General features: G+C 40.2%; 1 protein-coding gene and 1 pseudogene across 3 annotated transcripts in view; both read left to right on the top strand.

Annotated features, from left to right (window-relative positions):
* LOC105487833 (phosphatidylinositol 4-kinase type 2 beta) overlaps positions 1-2,218 on the top strand; it is a 34,642-nt gene extending 32,424 nt beyond the window's left edge. For all 3 annotated transcript variants that reach the window (XM_071093782.1, XM_071093781.1, XM_071093783.1), the window contains exon 10: positions 148-2,218. In XM_071093782.1, coding sequence (XP_070949883.1) covers positions 148-321 — 174 coding nt within the window. In that variant the 3' untranslated portion in view covers positions 322-2,218. The remainder of the gene's footprint in view (positions 1-147) is intronic.
* Positions 1,681-15,357, top strand: LOC105487832 (small ribosomal subunit protein eS19 pseudogene; annotated as a pseudogene).
* The last annotated feature ends 998 nt before the right edge of the window (positions 15,358-16,355 follow it).

Below are 16,355 nucleotides of genomic sequence, written 5' to 3'. Positions count from 1 at the left end.
ATTTATAACAGGTACTCATCATCACAGTCTCTGTTGCTCATAAATGGATGAAATAAAAATTACAATAAATAAATGGTTTAAAAAATGTCAGTGAAGTGAAGCTTTTTATCTTCTTTAAATTGGTAAAAATCTCTCTTCTTCCCACAGATCTTAAATCTTACTCAGGCATTGAGAGACGGGAAGAGTCCTTTCCAGCTAGTACAGATGCCTTGCGTGATTGTGGAACGCAGTCAAGGTGGAAGTCAGGGTCGGATTGTCCACCTGAGCAATTCCTTTACCCAGACTGTCAATTGCAGGAAGCCATTTTTTTCCTCCTGGTAGTAAATATAAGAGTAAGATAAACAAACTGTTTAGAATTATTGTGGTGTAAAAACATTGTAGTAATGTAAATCTGCTGTTAGGAGCTCCAGTTGCTAAAACCTCAAATAATTTAAGTCTTTAAAAGGTTATATTTTGAATGTAACCAAAAGTTTACAGTTTTTTCTCCAAATATTAAATTTCTATTTCAGGGAAGAAGTGCTGTATCTCCAATATTGTATTTTTGTAGAAAATTTGTATTTTATGTTGTTGTTAGTTTAAAAGGTAATTTTACACATGCTGGAATGACTGTAATTACTCTAGAATTCCAAGTAGAATACAGTAACTTTTAATATTAGAAGAATGTTCATGTTAACTCTTCTTACATTACAAAAGGCCTTTGAGGATGCCTATGTCTGAAATTGCTCTTATAAACTTTAATAGTTAGCTAATAGAAAAACAGGTAAGAATAAAGCAATGTTGCCTTAATTTTAAAAGCTGCTATTTTAGAATTTGAATAAGTACTCCTAAAGTGACCATTATTAGGGACCAGAAAATTTTATCTTGGCTAAGTAATAGAGGACCATTTTGGTTTTTGTACTTGAGAATATTTTTGGTGAATTACTTTGTTGTAGTGAGGAAAAAAATCTAAAGAAATTTTTTTAAAAATTTTTAAAAAAAGTGGAAACACTCAATTGAGACTTGAGGGGAATAATAGAAAGTTAAGGTAGATCCTCAATATTTTGGAATACCAAAATTGCCTTAAAAATTCCCTTCTGTTTCTTACATGGGATCAAGTACTTGAAATTAGTACTTCAGAGTACTGGCCTTGTTCAATTTAGTACTTCAATTAGTATTAAACTTCACTAAAAAGGAAACCATACTCCAGATTGTATATTGGATTGCATTTTGGGGTCCTAGGTCATACGTTCTTCAAAATTATTATTATTGTACTATTGTACTTGAAATTACAGATGTTATTATAATTACAGTCAAATATAGACTATCAGGTCAAATTAAAGGGGAGCATGGCAGATAACCATAAAGTCATTTATATTTGATTTTGAAATGTATTTTTGTACTTTATTTTGAATATCATCCATATGTCTGACATATTGGAATTTGTAACATTGTTACTGCACTAAGTGATTTAAATTGAACAGATGAAGATGTGATTTTACAGAAGCAGAAGTTTCATTTTCTTGAGGCTTAAAACCAATATCACCACTCGGGCTTAACCGGGCAATTTGTGGTCTAGGCCTTTTGTTTTCTAAGCTTACTGTCTTGTGTTTGTTTATTTGCTTTTAATGAAGTATTTTGTGTAGAAGGTTAAATTAGGATGCAAAACAGATCTGCCATTCCCACTTCCCTTACATCTTCCTTTTGGTCTTCGTGGATGAGATGAATGAGGATTCTGCTGCCCTGAGGGAGTTCATTGGAAACCTGCGTTTTCCTACCTCTTCCAACCCTCCATTAGCTCGATTCTGAGGTAATGGAAAATTGACTGGAAATTCAAAACTCAAACTACTATCTTTAGATAAACACTAGTAATTAAAATGTGCCTTTTGAAGATGTTTTCTAAGAGAAAGGAAATACTTTGCAGTGATGTGGGTACTCCTTTCATCAAACAGTTTTTTCAGTATTTTGAGAATTGCCATATTAATTTTTATAATGGAAAGCTTAATAAATTGCTACTGTTTTATATCATAAAATTACAATACTATGGAAATATTTGCAAAAGATCTGACCATACCAGAAAAGTGAAGTTGAGATAGTTAAGCTATAACCACAAGTCAGAGTACATTGGTTGTATTTTGTAAACTTTCATGAACTGAGTTCTTAAATAGTATGGTTTTTTTTCAATGAGTATATTTATAGTGTCAAATGTGATAGACTAAAGGTAATAAAAGTCATAAGATTATGTTCTTCTGTATGTATGTGTTTGGAATATTTAGAATGTTTGTGAACACATTTACTATAAATGAGGCCAAACTGCCGTTTTCTTCATATATTAAAGATATAATTTAATTTTTGTTTTGTTTTGTTTTTTGAGATGGAGTCTCACTCTGTTGCCCAGACTGGAGTTGCAGTGGCGCAATCTCAGCTCACCACAACCTTCACCTCCCAGGTTCAAGCAATTCTCCTGCCTCAGCTTCCTGAGTAGCTGGGACTACAGGTGTGCTCCACTATGCCTGGCTAATTTTTGTATTTTTAGTAGAGATGGGGTTTCACTATGTTAGCCAGGCTGGTCTTGAAGTCCTGACCTCAAATGATCTGCCCACCTCAGTCTCCCAAAGTGGTGGGATTACAGGCGTGAGCCACCACGCCTAGCCTAATTCTTTATAATTCCAAAAGATATTTAACTGAAACCTTTATAATTAAAGACATTTTAATTGTACCTAATTAAATATGCCAACACCTTATCACCGCAAAATTGGTCAGCAATTGAAGACTTTGTGGAGACATGGTTTTTGCATACTTGAAGATAATTTGATTCACAAAACTTTTCCAAAATTTGAAATACTTTGGGCAGCCGAAGTGGGCGGATCACCTGAGGTCAGAAGTTCGAGACCAGCCTCGCCAAGATGGTGAAACCCCATCTCTACTAAAAATACAAAAATGACCCAGGCGTGGTGACACACACCTGTGATCCCAGCTACTTGACAGGCTGAGGCACGAGAATTACTTGAACCCGGGAGGGAGGGCCAAGGTTGCAGTGAGCCGAGATCGCACCACTGCTTCCAGCCTAGGTGACAGAGTAGATTCTGTCTCAAACAAACAAACAACAACAACAGAAGTACTGTATTATATGGAATTAAAACCTTTTTTAAAAACGATGGCGCCACGTTCTTTGATCAAATTACATCTGAAATCCTTGTACAGCTGTTTGAAGAGACAGGCAGCATCCTAGGTTTTATAGCCTGCCTTCTTTCACCAACTTGCTTGGGCAACTGTACAGAGTCGTAGCAGAGATTCTTAGTGCTGTACTGTGTTTCCAAGTCTCTCATGCAATTAGTTTGGGACCTCGTGACTGAGTTCTGGCCAGTGAGATGTGGAGACAAGTGATATATGCAACTTCCAGGCCTGGCAGTAAGACTGTCAGGATTGACCACTCTCTTGTCTTTCCATTCAGCTATGAACAAAGAATTTGCAAAATGGAAGCAGCCAGGGCACAGGAGGCACTGCTGGGGAAAGCTACCAGGAGAGCCTCCTGACTACACTGGACGGTGACATGAGCAAGAAAGAAGTGCTGTGTTGAGTCACTACAGTTTTGAATGTAATTGTTACTCTAGCTTAGTCTATCCTATCCCAGACATTAGGATGTAAATAGAAAAGTACCAATCACTGTTAAATATAGGAGGCATACCGTAACATTTCTTCACTAAAGCTAGGTGAAAGATTGTCTTTTTGAATTCCAGAATATGAATAGTTTGGGTTAAAACCATCAATACATGGCCAGGTATGGCAGCTCATGCCTGTAATCCCAGCACTTTTGGAGGCCAAGGCGGAGAATCCCTTGAGCTCAGGCAGTTCGAGACTAGCCTGGGCAACATAGTGAGACCGCATCTCTTAAAATAAATAAAATCAATACCAACAAGATCATGTGGCAATAGCAGCTTCGGAGGATCAAGCAGAGAGAAGGGAAGGGGAATTTAGGACTCTTGATGGTCCTAAGAGCTAAAGAACCCAGAATTTGCCACCATGTACCAAGCCCCCACAAGAAGGATCCCCACTAGTGGTGGAAATTTCAATTGGTAAAACCAAAAACCGTAATCAAAATTAGTAGAAGGCTGTCCAGCATTCACCTGGTAGCTAGTAAAAGGGCCTGCAGAAAGGTATGAAGGTACTAAGGCAATCTGGTCTTTGTAGTTTTCAAAAACAACCAGTGAGAGGACATAGAGCTATACTGAGAAAAACTACTGGGAATAGAACATGCACAGATGAGGGAAGGACCCCAGGGGTAAAGGAGAGTGGCTCAGATAATGAGAGAAGAGGGGACCAAATGAATGAGACAACTCAAAGTACTGAAGAGGGAGGAACACACAAAACCGTCTTATCTAATACTCTGTAGTAACGACAGAAGAGAGAGCCCTAAGAGCCAGGAAGCTCAGAAACTGTCCTGGCCCACCCTCATCTCTACACAGGAATCTTTTAAAAATACAGGAAGAAGCCGGGCACGGTGGCTCAAGCCTGTAATCCCAGCACTTTGGGAGGCCGAGACGGGCGGATCACGAGGTCAGGAGATCGAGACCATCCTGGCTAACCCAGTGAAACCCCGTCTCTACTGAAAAATACAAAAAACTAGCCGGGCGAGGTGGCGGCGCCTGTAGTCCCAGCTACTTGGGAGGCTGAGGCAGGAGAATGGCATAAACCCGGGAGGCAGAGCTTGCAGTGAGATGAGATCCGGCTACTGCACTCCAGCCTGGGTGACAGAGCGAGTCTCCGTCTCAAAAAAAAAAAAAAAAAAAAAATACAGGAAGAAACATATAGGAAAATCCATCTGATTTAAACATCTTACAAATTGTAAGACTACATCTTACAATATGCTCGAAGAAAAAAAAGTTTAAAATTTGCATAACATACCCACAGAAAATGAAGGTATCCCAGAAACATCTTTAAAGCAGAGGAAAACAGTAACCTAATGTTTTAAAACATGCTGAAGGAATTTAAGAAGCCATGGAAGCTAAGAAAGAACAACAAAAATTGGAAAAACTCTGATCAGGCATGGTAGTTCATGCCTGTAATCTTAGCACTTGGGGAGGCCGAGGTGGGAGGATCCCTAAGGCCAGGAGTTGGAGAGCAGCCTGGGCAACATGGCAAGCCCCCGATCTCTACAAAAAAATGTAAAAATTTAGGTGTGGTTGTGCATGCCCATAGTCCCAGCTACTAAGGAGGCTGAGGCAGGAGGATCACTTGAGCTCAGGAGTTTGAGGCTGCAGTGAGCTATGATCACACCACTGCACTCCAACCCAGGCGACAGAGTGAGATCTGTCTCAATAAAAATAAGGCCAGGCCTGGTGGGTCACACCTGTAATCCCAGCACTTTCGGAGACCAAGACAGGAGGATCCCTTGATCCCAGGAGTTCAAGACCAGCCGTGGCAACATAGGAAGACCCCCATCTCTACAAAATAAGTAAACTAGAAGGGACACAAGTGCAAATAGACAACATATCTGCAACCAACCAACAGCAAACTTCGTACTTAGTGTTGAAAAATCGAAAGCTTTGGGTGTTCGTTCTCTATTGCTGCTCTAATAAGTTATAATAAACTTACTGGCTCAGAACAACATAGATTTATTATCTTACAGTCCATAGGTAGATGTCTTGATGCAGGTTTCACTGGGCTAAGATCAAGGTGCCAGTAGGGCTGCATTCCTTTCTGGAGGCCTTCAGGGAGAATCCATTTTCTCGCCCTTTCCAGCTTTTTAAGGCCACTCACATTACTCAGCTCTGTTTCTCCTCCTCCATCTTCGAAGTCAGAGGCAGTGGGTTAAATCCTTTTCTTATTGCATTGCTCTTAAACGGACTCTTCTGCCTTCCTCTTCCACTTTTAAGGGCCTTTGTGATTACATTGGGCCCTCCCAGATAATCTAGAATAATCTCCTCATTTTAAGGTCGCCCAATATACAACCTTAATTCCATTTGCAACTTTTTAATTCCCCAGATAGAGACATCTTTGGGAACTATTATTCTGGCTTTGCACTTTCCTCCTGAGATCAGTAATGTGACGAGGACACCTGCTCTTGCTATTTTTACTCAAGTGTTATACTCTAGAGCCTAACCAGTGCAGTAAGACAACAAGGAGAAGTCAAAGGAAGAAAGAAAATTGTTATTATTTACAGATGGCATAATTATGCATGTAGAACATTCAAAAATATCTACAGAAACCTATTAGCCTTAATAAGTGAATTTTGCAAGGTTTACATGTGAGCAACATTAGTCTGAAATTTAAAAAGATATCATTTACAGCAGCATCAAAACACATTAGATTCCTTGAAATAAGTCCATGAAGATGTGTAAGATCTCTACACTAAGCCATAAGAGAGCATTGGAAAAACTGAAAGATTCTGATAAGTGGAAGGCTATACAATGCTTAGGTATTGATAATATTAAGACCTTGATTTTCCCAAATTTATAGATTCAACTCAAAATCCTATCTGAATTTATTTGTAAAAATTGATAGCTAATTCTATAACGTATATGGAAATGTTTTGCCCAAAACAGCTGGACAAGAAGAATGAAGTTGGAGGATTTATACTACCTGATCTCAAAACTTAAAAAGCTACAATAATCAGACATTGTAGTATTGGTGTATAAACACATAGATCAATGAAACAGAATAGAAAATCCAGAAATAAACCCAATACATGTGGTAAACTGATTTTTTAACAAAGGTGCCAAGGCAATTCAATGGGAAAGGATAGTCATTTCAACAAATGGTGCTGTAGGGGGAGATAGGCAAAAAAATCAAAGATGAATCATCACCTTCACCTCATAGACTTAAAAGAGTTAATAAAAGCTAAACTTCCAGAAGCAAAGAGCAGAAAATCTAATGGCTTTGGGTTTGCAAAGATTTCTTAGACTACAAATGGCATAAACCATTAAAAAAAAAAAAGGAAGTTGGGCTTCATGAAAATTAAAAACTTCTCTTCAAAAGACACTTTTAAGAAACTGACATTTCTAGCTACAAACTGAGAGAATCAGTTTGCAGCTACAAACTGAGAGAAAATGTTTGCCAAACATATCTGTTAAAGTACCTGTATCCAGAATTCTAGAATGCATGAAGTCATCTTGCAACTCAAGAATATTCCCAGGCCGGGCGCAGTGGCTCACGCCTGTAATCCCAACACTTTGGGAGGTCAAGGCAAATGAATCACCTGAGGCCAGGAGCTCAAGACCAGACTGGCCAACATCGCAAAACTCTACTAAAAATACAGTTAGCCAGGCTGGTGGCACATGCATGTAATCCCAGCTACTTGGGAGGCTGAGGCATGAGAATTCCTTGAATCTGGGAGGCGGAGGTTGCAGTGAGCTAAGGTCATATCACTGTACTCCAGCCTGGATGACCAAGCAAGACTTTGTCTCAAAAAAATTAATTAACAATAATAAAAGAATATTCCTAATTAAGAAACAAAATATTTAAATAGACACTTCACAAAAGAAGACGTAGGAATGAATGTCCAATAAGCACATGAAAAGATACTCAACATTGTTAGTCATTAGGAAAATGCAAATAAAAACCATGAGTAAAATTAAACATACACTTATCATACCACCCAGTCATTCCACTTCTTCATACTTGCCCAAGATAAATAAGAGCAAACATCCACATGAAAATGTTCATAGCAGCCTTGACCCCGAACTGAAAATAACCCAAGTGTCCACCGATAGGTGAATGGATAAGCAAAATGCTGCATATCCATACAGTAAAGAGATATGAACTACTAATACACAGTGACATGGATGAATTTCAAAATCATTACGGTAACTGGAAAAGCCAGACACAGAACATACTGTATGAATTCCATTTATATGAAATTCTCTAAAATGAAAACTATTGTTAAAACAGTCCAGTGGTTGCTTCGGCATGGACATTGAAGGAGGGCTGGATTGCACGGAGGCATAAGGAAACTTTGGGAGATGATGGAAATATTTTTACTTTTCTTTTCTTTTAATTTATTTTAATTTTATTTTATGTTCCAGGATATATGTGCAAGACGTGCAGGTTTATTACATAGGTAAATGTGTGACATGGTGGTTTGCTGCATCTATCAACCCCTCACCATCACCTAGGTATTAAGCCTCATATGCATTAGCTATTTATCCGGGTGCTGTCTCTTGTCCCATGCCATCCCTGCAACAGGCCCCAGTGTGTGTTGTTCCCCTCTCTGTGTCCCTGCGTTCTCACTGTTCAGCTTCCACTTGTAAGCGAAAACATGTGGTATTTGTTTTTCTGTTCCTGCACAGTTTGCTGAGAATAATGGCTTCAAGCTCCATCCATGTCCCTGCAAAGGACATGATTTCATTCCTTTTTAAGGCTGCATAGAATTCCGTGGTATACATGTACCACATTTTCTTTATCCAATCTATCATTGATGGACATTTGGGTTGACAATAATAATAAGAATTCCATGTCTTTGTTATTGTGAATAGTGCTGCAATGAACATACACGTGCATGTATCTTTATAATAGAATGATTTGTATTCCTTGGGTATATACCCAGTAATGGGATTGCTGGATCAAATGGTATTTCTGGTTCTAGATCTTTGAGGAATCCCCACACTGTTTTCCATATGGTTGAACTAATTTACATTCCCACCAACAGTGTAAAAGTGTTCCTATTTCTCCATACCCTCGCCAGTATCTGTTGTTTCTTGACTTTTTAATAATCACCATTCTGACTGGCGTGAAATGTTATCTCATTGTAGTTTTTTGTGTGTGCGAGTGAAGGAGTCTTGCTCTGTTGCCCAAGCTGGGGTGTGATCTCAGCTCACTGAAACATCTGCCTCCTGGGTGCAAGCGATTCTGCTGCCTTAGCTTCCCAAGTAGCTGGGACTACGGGCACACACCACCATGCCTGGCTAATTTTTGTATTTTTAGTAGAAACAGGGTTTCACCATGTTGGCCAGGCTGATCTTGAACTCCTGACCTCAAGTGATCCACCTGCCTTGGCCTCTCAAATGCTGGGATTACAGGCATGAGCCACTGTGCCCAGCCTCACTGTAGTTTTGATTTGCATTTATCTAATGATCAATGATGTTGAGCTTTTTTTCATATGTTTGTTGGCCACATAAATGTCTTCTTTTGAGAAGTGTCTGTTCATGTCCTTTGTCCACTTTTTAACAGGGTTGTTTGTTTTTTTCTTGTATATTTGCTTAAGTTCCTTGTAGATTCTGGATGTTAGACCTTTGTCTAGCTTCAAAATTTTCTCCCATTCTGTAGGTTGTCTTTCTCACTGATAATAGTTTCTTTTGCTGTGCAGAAGTTCTTTAGTTTAATTAGATCCCATTTGTCAATTTTTGCTTTTGTTGCAATTGCTTTTGACCTTTTTGTGATGAAATCTTTGCCCATGCGAATGTCCTGAATGGGTATTGCCTAGATTTTCTTCTAGGGTTTTTACAGTTTGGGATTTTACCTTTAAGTTTTTAATCCATCTTTCATTTTTATAGAAGGTGTGAAAAAGGGGTCCAGTTTCAATTTTCTGCATATGGCTAGCCAGTTCTCCCAGAACCATTTATTAAATAGGGAATTCTTTCCTCATTGCTTGTTTTTGTCAGATTTGTTGAAGATCAGATGGTTGTAGATGTGTGGTCTTATTTCTGAGATCTCTATTCTGTTTCATTGGCCTATGTGTCTGTTTTTGTACCAGTACCATGCTGTGTTGGTTACTGTAGCCTTGCAGTAGAGTTTGAAGTGGAGTAATATGCCTCCAGTATTGTTCTTTTTGCTTAAGATTGTCTTGGCTACACGGGCTTGTTGTTGTTGTTGTTGTTCTATATGAAGTTCAAAGTAGTTTTTTCTAATTCTGTGAAGAAGGTCTGAGGTGGTTGAATGGGAATAGCATTGAATCTATGAATTAATTTGGGCAGTATGGCCATTTTCACAATATTGATTCTTCTTATCCATGAACTTGGAATGCTTTTCCATTTGTTTGTGTCCTCTCTGACTTCCTTGAGCAGTGGTTTGTTGTTCTCCTTGAAGAGGTCCTTCACTTCCTTGGTTAGCTGTATTCCTAGGTATCTTATTCTCCTTGTAGCAATTGTGAATGGGAGTTCATTCATGATTTGGCTCTCTGCTTGTCTATGGTTTTTGGACAGGAATGCTTGTGACTTTTGTATATTGATTTTGTTTTCTGAGACTTCACTGAAGTTGCTTATCAGCTTAAGAAGCTTTTGGGCCAAGACGATGGGGTTTTCTAGGTATAGGATCATGTCATCTGCAAACAGAGACAGTTTAACTTTCTCTCTTCCTATTTGAATACTCTATTTTTTCTCTTGCCTGATTGCCCTGACCAGAAATTCCAATACTATGTTGAATAGGAGTGGTGAGAGAGGGCATCCTTGTCTTGTGCTGGTTTTCAAGGGGAATGCTTCCAGCTTTTGCCTGTTCAGTATGATATTGTTGTGGGTTTGTCATAAATGCCTTTTATTATTTTGAGGTATGTTCCATCAATACCTAGTTTATTGAGAGTTTTTAACATGAAGGGATGCTGAATTTTACTGAAGGCCTTTTCTGCATCTATTGAGATAATCATGTGATTTTTGTCTGTAGTTCTGTTTACGTGATGAATTATGTTTATTGATTTGCATACACTGAACCAGCCTTGCATCCTGGGGATGAAGCAAACTTGATCATGGTAGGTAAGCTTTTTGATTTGCTGCTGGATTTAGTTTGCTAGTATTTTATTGAGGATTTTTGCATCAATGTTCATCAGGGATATTGACCTGAAGTTTTCTTTTTTTGTTGTATCTCTGCCAGGTACTGGTATCAGAATGATGCTGGCCTCATAAAATGAGTTAGGGAGGATATTCTCCTTTTCAGTTGTTTGGAATAATTTCAGAAGAAATGGTACCAGCTTCTCTTTATACTTCTGGTAGAATTCAACTGTAAATCCGTCTGGTCCTGGGCTTTTTTTGGTTGGTTGGCTATTTCTTACTGCCGCAATTTCAGAACTTGTTATTGTTCTATTCAGGAATTCAACTTCTTCCTGGTTCAGTCATGGGAGGGTGTATATATGCAGGAATTTATCCATCTCTTCTAAATTTTCTAGTTTATTCACATAGAGGTGTTTATAGTATTCTCTAATGGTTGCTTGCATTTCTGTGGGGTCAGTGGTGATATCTCCTTTATAATTTTTTATTGTGTCTATTTGATTCTCCTCTCTTTTCTTGTTTGCTACTCTAGCTAGTAGTCTATTTTATTAATTTTTTCAAAAAACCGGCTCCCGGGTTAGTTGATTTTTTTTAAGGATTTTTCGTGTCTCCATCTCCTTCAGTTCCAGTCTGATTTTGGTTATTTCTTGTCTTCTTCTAGCTTTAGGGTTTGTTTACTCTCAGTTCTCTAGTTCTTTTAGTTGTGATGTCAATTTGAGATCTTTCTAGCTTTTTGTTGTGGACATTTACTGCTATACGTTTCCCTCTTAACACTGCTTTAGCTGCATCCCAGAGATTCTGGAACATTGTCTTTTTGTTCTCCTTGGTTTCAAAGAACTTCTTGATTTCTGCCTTAATTTCATTAATCACCAAGGAGACATTCAGGACAAGTTGTTTAGTTTCCATGTAGTTGTGTGGTTTTGGGTGAGTTTTTAAATCTTGAGTTCTAATTTGATTGTGCTTGGTCTGCGAGACTGTTTGTTATGATTTCAGTTCTTACGCATTTGCTGAGGAGTGTTTTACTTCCAATTATGTGATTAATTTTAGAGTTAGTGCCACTTGGCACTGAGAAGAATGTATATTCTGTTGTTTTTAGTGGAAAGTTCTGTAGGTATCTATCAAGTCCACTTGATGTACAGCTGAGTCTAAGTCCTGAGTCTCTTTGTTAATTTTCTGTCTCAATGATCTGTTTAATATTGACAGTGGGGTGTTAAATTCTCCCAGTATTATTGTGTGAGAGTCTAAGTCTCTTTGTACGTCTCTATGAACTAGTTTTATGAATCTGGGTGCTCCTGTGTTGGGTGAATATATATTTAGGATAGTTAGCTCTTCTTGTTGAATTAAACCCTTTACCATTATGTAATGCCCTTCTTAATCTTTTTTGATCTTTGTTAGTTTAAAATCTGTTGTGTCAGAAACCAGGATTGCAATTCCTGCTTTTTTCTGCTTTTCATTTGCTTGGTAAATTTCCTTTCATCTCTTTATTTTGAGCCTATGTGTGTCTTTGCATGTGAGATGGGTCTCTTGAATACAGCACCTGATGGGTCTTGACTCTTTATCCAGCTTGCCATTTTGTGTCTTTTAATTGGGGCATTTAGCCCATTTACATTTAAGGTCAATATTGTTATGTGTGAATTTTATCCTGTCATCATGATGCTAGCTGGCTATTTTGCATATTTATTGATGTATATGCTTCATAGTGTCATTGGTTTTTGTACTTCAGTGTGTTTTTGTAGTGGCCGTTAATGGTTTTTCCTTTCCATATTTAGTGCTTCCTTCAAGAGCTCTTGCAAGGCAGGCCTGGAGGTGATGAATTGCCTCAGGATTTGGTTGTCTGAAAAGGATTTTATTTCTCTTTCACTTATGAAGCTTAATTTAGGCAGATATGAAATTCTGGGTTGGAAATTCTTTTCCTTAAGAATGTGGAATATTGGGCCCCAATCTCTTCTGGCTTCTAGGGTTTCTGCTGAGAGGTCCACGATTAGACTGATGGCCTTCTTTTTGTAGGTGACCTGGTCTTTCTATCTGGCTGTGCTTAACATTTTTTCCTTCATTTTGACCTTGGAGGTAAATAAATATGTGTCTTGGGGTTGATCTTCTCATGGAGTATATTACAGGAATTCTCTGGATTTTCTGAATTGGAATGTTAGCCTGTCTTGCTAGGTTGGGGAAGTTCTCCTGGATGATATCCTGAAGTATGTTTTCCAACTTGGTTCCATTCTTCCTGTCTCTTTCAGGTACTCCAGTCAGTTGTAGGTTTGGCCTTTTTCCATGATCCCATAGTTCTTGGAGATTTTGTTTGTTCCTTTTCATTCTTTTTTTTTTTTTTCTAATTTTGTCTGCCTGTCTTATTTCAACAAGATAGTCTTCAAGCTCTGAAATTCTTTCCTCCACTTGCTCTATTTGGCTATTGATATTTGTGGCTGCATTGTGAAGTTCCCGTGTTGTTTTTCAGCTCCATCAGGTCATTTATGTTCCTCTCTAAACTGCTTATTCTGGTAACAACTCCTGTATTGTTTTAGCATGGTCCTTAGCTTCTTTGCGTTGGGTTAGAACACGCTCTTTTAGCTCAGTGAAGTTTGTTATTACCCACCTTCTGAAGCCTGCTTCTGTCAAATTTATGCATCTCAGCCTCTGCCCAAATTTGTGCCCTTGGTGGAGAGGCGTTGCAATCATTTGAAGGAGAAGAGGCACTCTGGATTTTTTAGTTTTCAGCAATTTTTCATTGATTCTCATCTTTGTGAGTTAATCTAGCTTCTATCTTTGAGGCTGCTGAACTTGGGATGGGGTTTTTGTGGGGACTTTTTTGTTGATGCCATTGTTGTTGTTGTTTTCTGTTTGCTTGTTTCTCTTTTAACAGTCAGGCCCTTCTTCCATAGGGCTGCTGCAATTTGCTGGGGGTCCACTCCAGACCCTATTTTCCTGGGTCCCTCCTGGACCTGAAGGTGTCAACAGTGGAGGCTGCAGAAGAGCAAAGATGGCTGCCTGCTCCTTTCTCTGGGAGCTCTGTCCCAGAGGGGCACCAACTTAATACTAGCAGGAATGCTCTTGCATAAGGTGTCTGGCAACCTCTGTTGAGAAGTCTCACCCAGTCAGGAGGTACAGGATCAGAGACCTGTTTAACAAAGCACTCTGGCTGCCCCCTTAGCGGAGATGGTGCACTGTGCTGTGGGGAAGCCCACTCATCTGGACTGCCTGGATTTCTCAGAGCCAGCTGGCAGAAAGACTGAGTCAGCTGATCCAGAGACCGTGACCATCCCTCTCCACATGAGGCTTCGTCCCAGGAAGATTAGAGTTTTGTCCATAAACACCTGGCTGGAGTTGCTGAAATTCCCACAGGGAGGCCCCACCTAGTGAGGAGGGATAGGTCAGGGGTCCGGCCTAAAGAGGCAGTCTGGCCACAATCGACCACAACCACTGTGCTGCACTGTGGAAAATTCCTCATGGATCCAAATTGCAGACTAGAGCTGCAGTGGTGACTGCTGCCCCTCCCCCAAGCAGCTCAGTCATCTTAGGCCAAAGGCAGCCGTAGGGATGATGGCTCCCCGCCTCCCCCAACCCGGAACTCAGTAGCTCAGTAGTCTTCAGCAGTCTCCAGCTGAGTGGTCACTGAGAATCTGTACAGCTCTGTGCTTGGGACCCAAGGCCCTGGTGGCATGGGCTCACAAGGGGGACCTTCTGATCTGCAGCTTGCACAGATCCATGGAAAAAGTGTGGTTTTCTGTGATAAAATATTTTAAATGGTCCATTTTCAAGGCATGATAAATCTAAGTATGGCAGCCAGTCTGCAAATGTGACAAACCGCATGGCTCATGCACCTAGAAGGTCACAATAAGCGAACAGAATGTAGAGGAGGGTCAACCCATAAGAGAGAAGAAAGTTCCCTTTCCCCTGACTGGCAGCGCGAGGCCGCATGATGCCTGGAGTTACTGTAAAAGACATGAACCAGCAGGAGTTCGTCAGAGCTCTGGCAACCTTCCTCAAAAAGTCCAGGAAGCTGAAAGTCCCCGAATGGGTGGACACCGTCAAGCTAGCCAAGCACAAAGAGCTTGCTCCCCATGATGAGAACTGGTTCTACACACGAGCTGCTTCCACAGCGCGGCACCTCTACCTCCGGGGTGGCGCTGGGGTTGGCTCCATGACCAAGATCTATGGGGGACGTCAGAGAAACGGCGTCACGCCCAGCCACGTCAGCCAAGGCTCCAAGAGTGTGGCTCGCCGAGTCCTCCAAGCCCTGGAGGGGCTGAAAATGGTGGAAAAGGACCAAGATGGGGGCCGCAAACTGACACCTCAGGGACAGAGAGATCTGGACAGAATTGCCGGGCAGGTGGCAGCTGCCAACAAGAAGCATTAGAACAAACCATGCTGGGTTAATAAATTGCCTCATTCGTTAAAAAAAAAAAAAAAAAAAGAAAAGAAAGAAAAAAGAGAGAGAGAGAAGACAGTTTCGTTATTGGGAAATCAAAACTGAAGCGGAGAAGGGGACGGGGTATAACCTTATAAGAGGGATAATGAAACTTGGGTGACATCTGGGAAGATTGTAACCCCATAGTACTCAACAAACGAGGAACTGGGGGAGGGACTTGCTGCTAGGAGATAAATTACCTGTTGCGACTGCCCTGGATGTGCCTGCTCACCAGACACCCACTCTTGCAAGACTGTTATTAAAAGTCTCACTTGCGCTGTTCTTCATGCCTCTAAGTCCATTCTTTGGGTTTAGACGGGTGGGAGCTCCCCTTACCCCATGTGGCTCCCAGGTGGACTGTCGCACCACCCTGCTTTTACCCGCCTCCATGGGTCCCACCAACCTCCTAGCCAGTCCCAAGGAGAGAACCTGGATACCTCAGTTGCCGTTTTTCTTCTTCTCAGTGGGAGCTTCCGACTGCAGCTGTTTCTAGTCAGCCATCTTGGCCCCTGGAAATGTTTTTATCTTGATCATGGTTCTGGTTTCACAAGTGAAGACATTTGTGAAAGACCATTAAATTGTACAGCTCATTGTATGTGGATTATCCTTCACACAGTAATAAAAAATGATTTACCATTTCACATGGATCAGATTTGGGGAAATTTTAAACCCTGACAATTGGTACAGTCCTTTTTTTTTTTTTTTTTTTTTTTTTTTTTTTTGAGGTAGGGTCTCACTTTGTCACCCAAGCTAGAGTGCAGTGGTGCAATCTTGGCTCACTGAAGCCTCCACCTCACAGGTTCAAGTGATCCTCCTGCCTCAGCCCCCAAAGTAGCTAGGACTAAAGGCACCCACCATCACACCTGGCTAAGTTTTTTTGTATTTTTAGTAGAAACAGGGTTTCACCGTGTTGTGCAGGCTGTTCTCAAGCTCCTGAACTCAAGTGATCTACCTACCTCAGCCTCATTCTGGAGAGCAATATCTGGTACAACTGAAGGTGCAAATACCCTGTGGTACTAATGCATGCAAGCAGACATATGCAAGGTTGTTCCATGCCGTGGTGTTTATAACACTGAAACACTGAGAACAACCTGAAGATCTGTCAGCGGAAAATGGATAAGTAAATTGTGTGCTCATACAATGGAAGACTATAGAACAGTGAAAATAAATCAACTATAGCTACATGTATCAAATTGTGTACGTAAACCTCAAAACAATGTTGAAGGAAAAAACTTGCACAAATATTTAACCATATCACTCATGTAAATACAAAGCAATAC

This window comes from Macaca nemestrina, chromosome 3 (genome assembly GCF_043159975.1).
Source record: "Macaca nemestrina isolate mMacNem1 chromosome 3, mMacNem.hap1, whole genome shotgun sequence".
In the NCBI taxonomy this organism is placed as follows: domain Eukaryota; kingdom Metazoa; phylum Chordata; class Mammalia; order Primates; family Cercopithecidae; genus Macaca; species Macaca nemestrina.
This window is presented reverse-complemented; position numbering and strand designations above follow the sequence as displayed.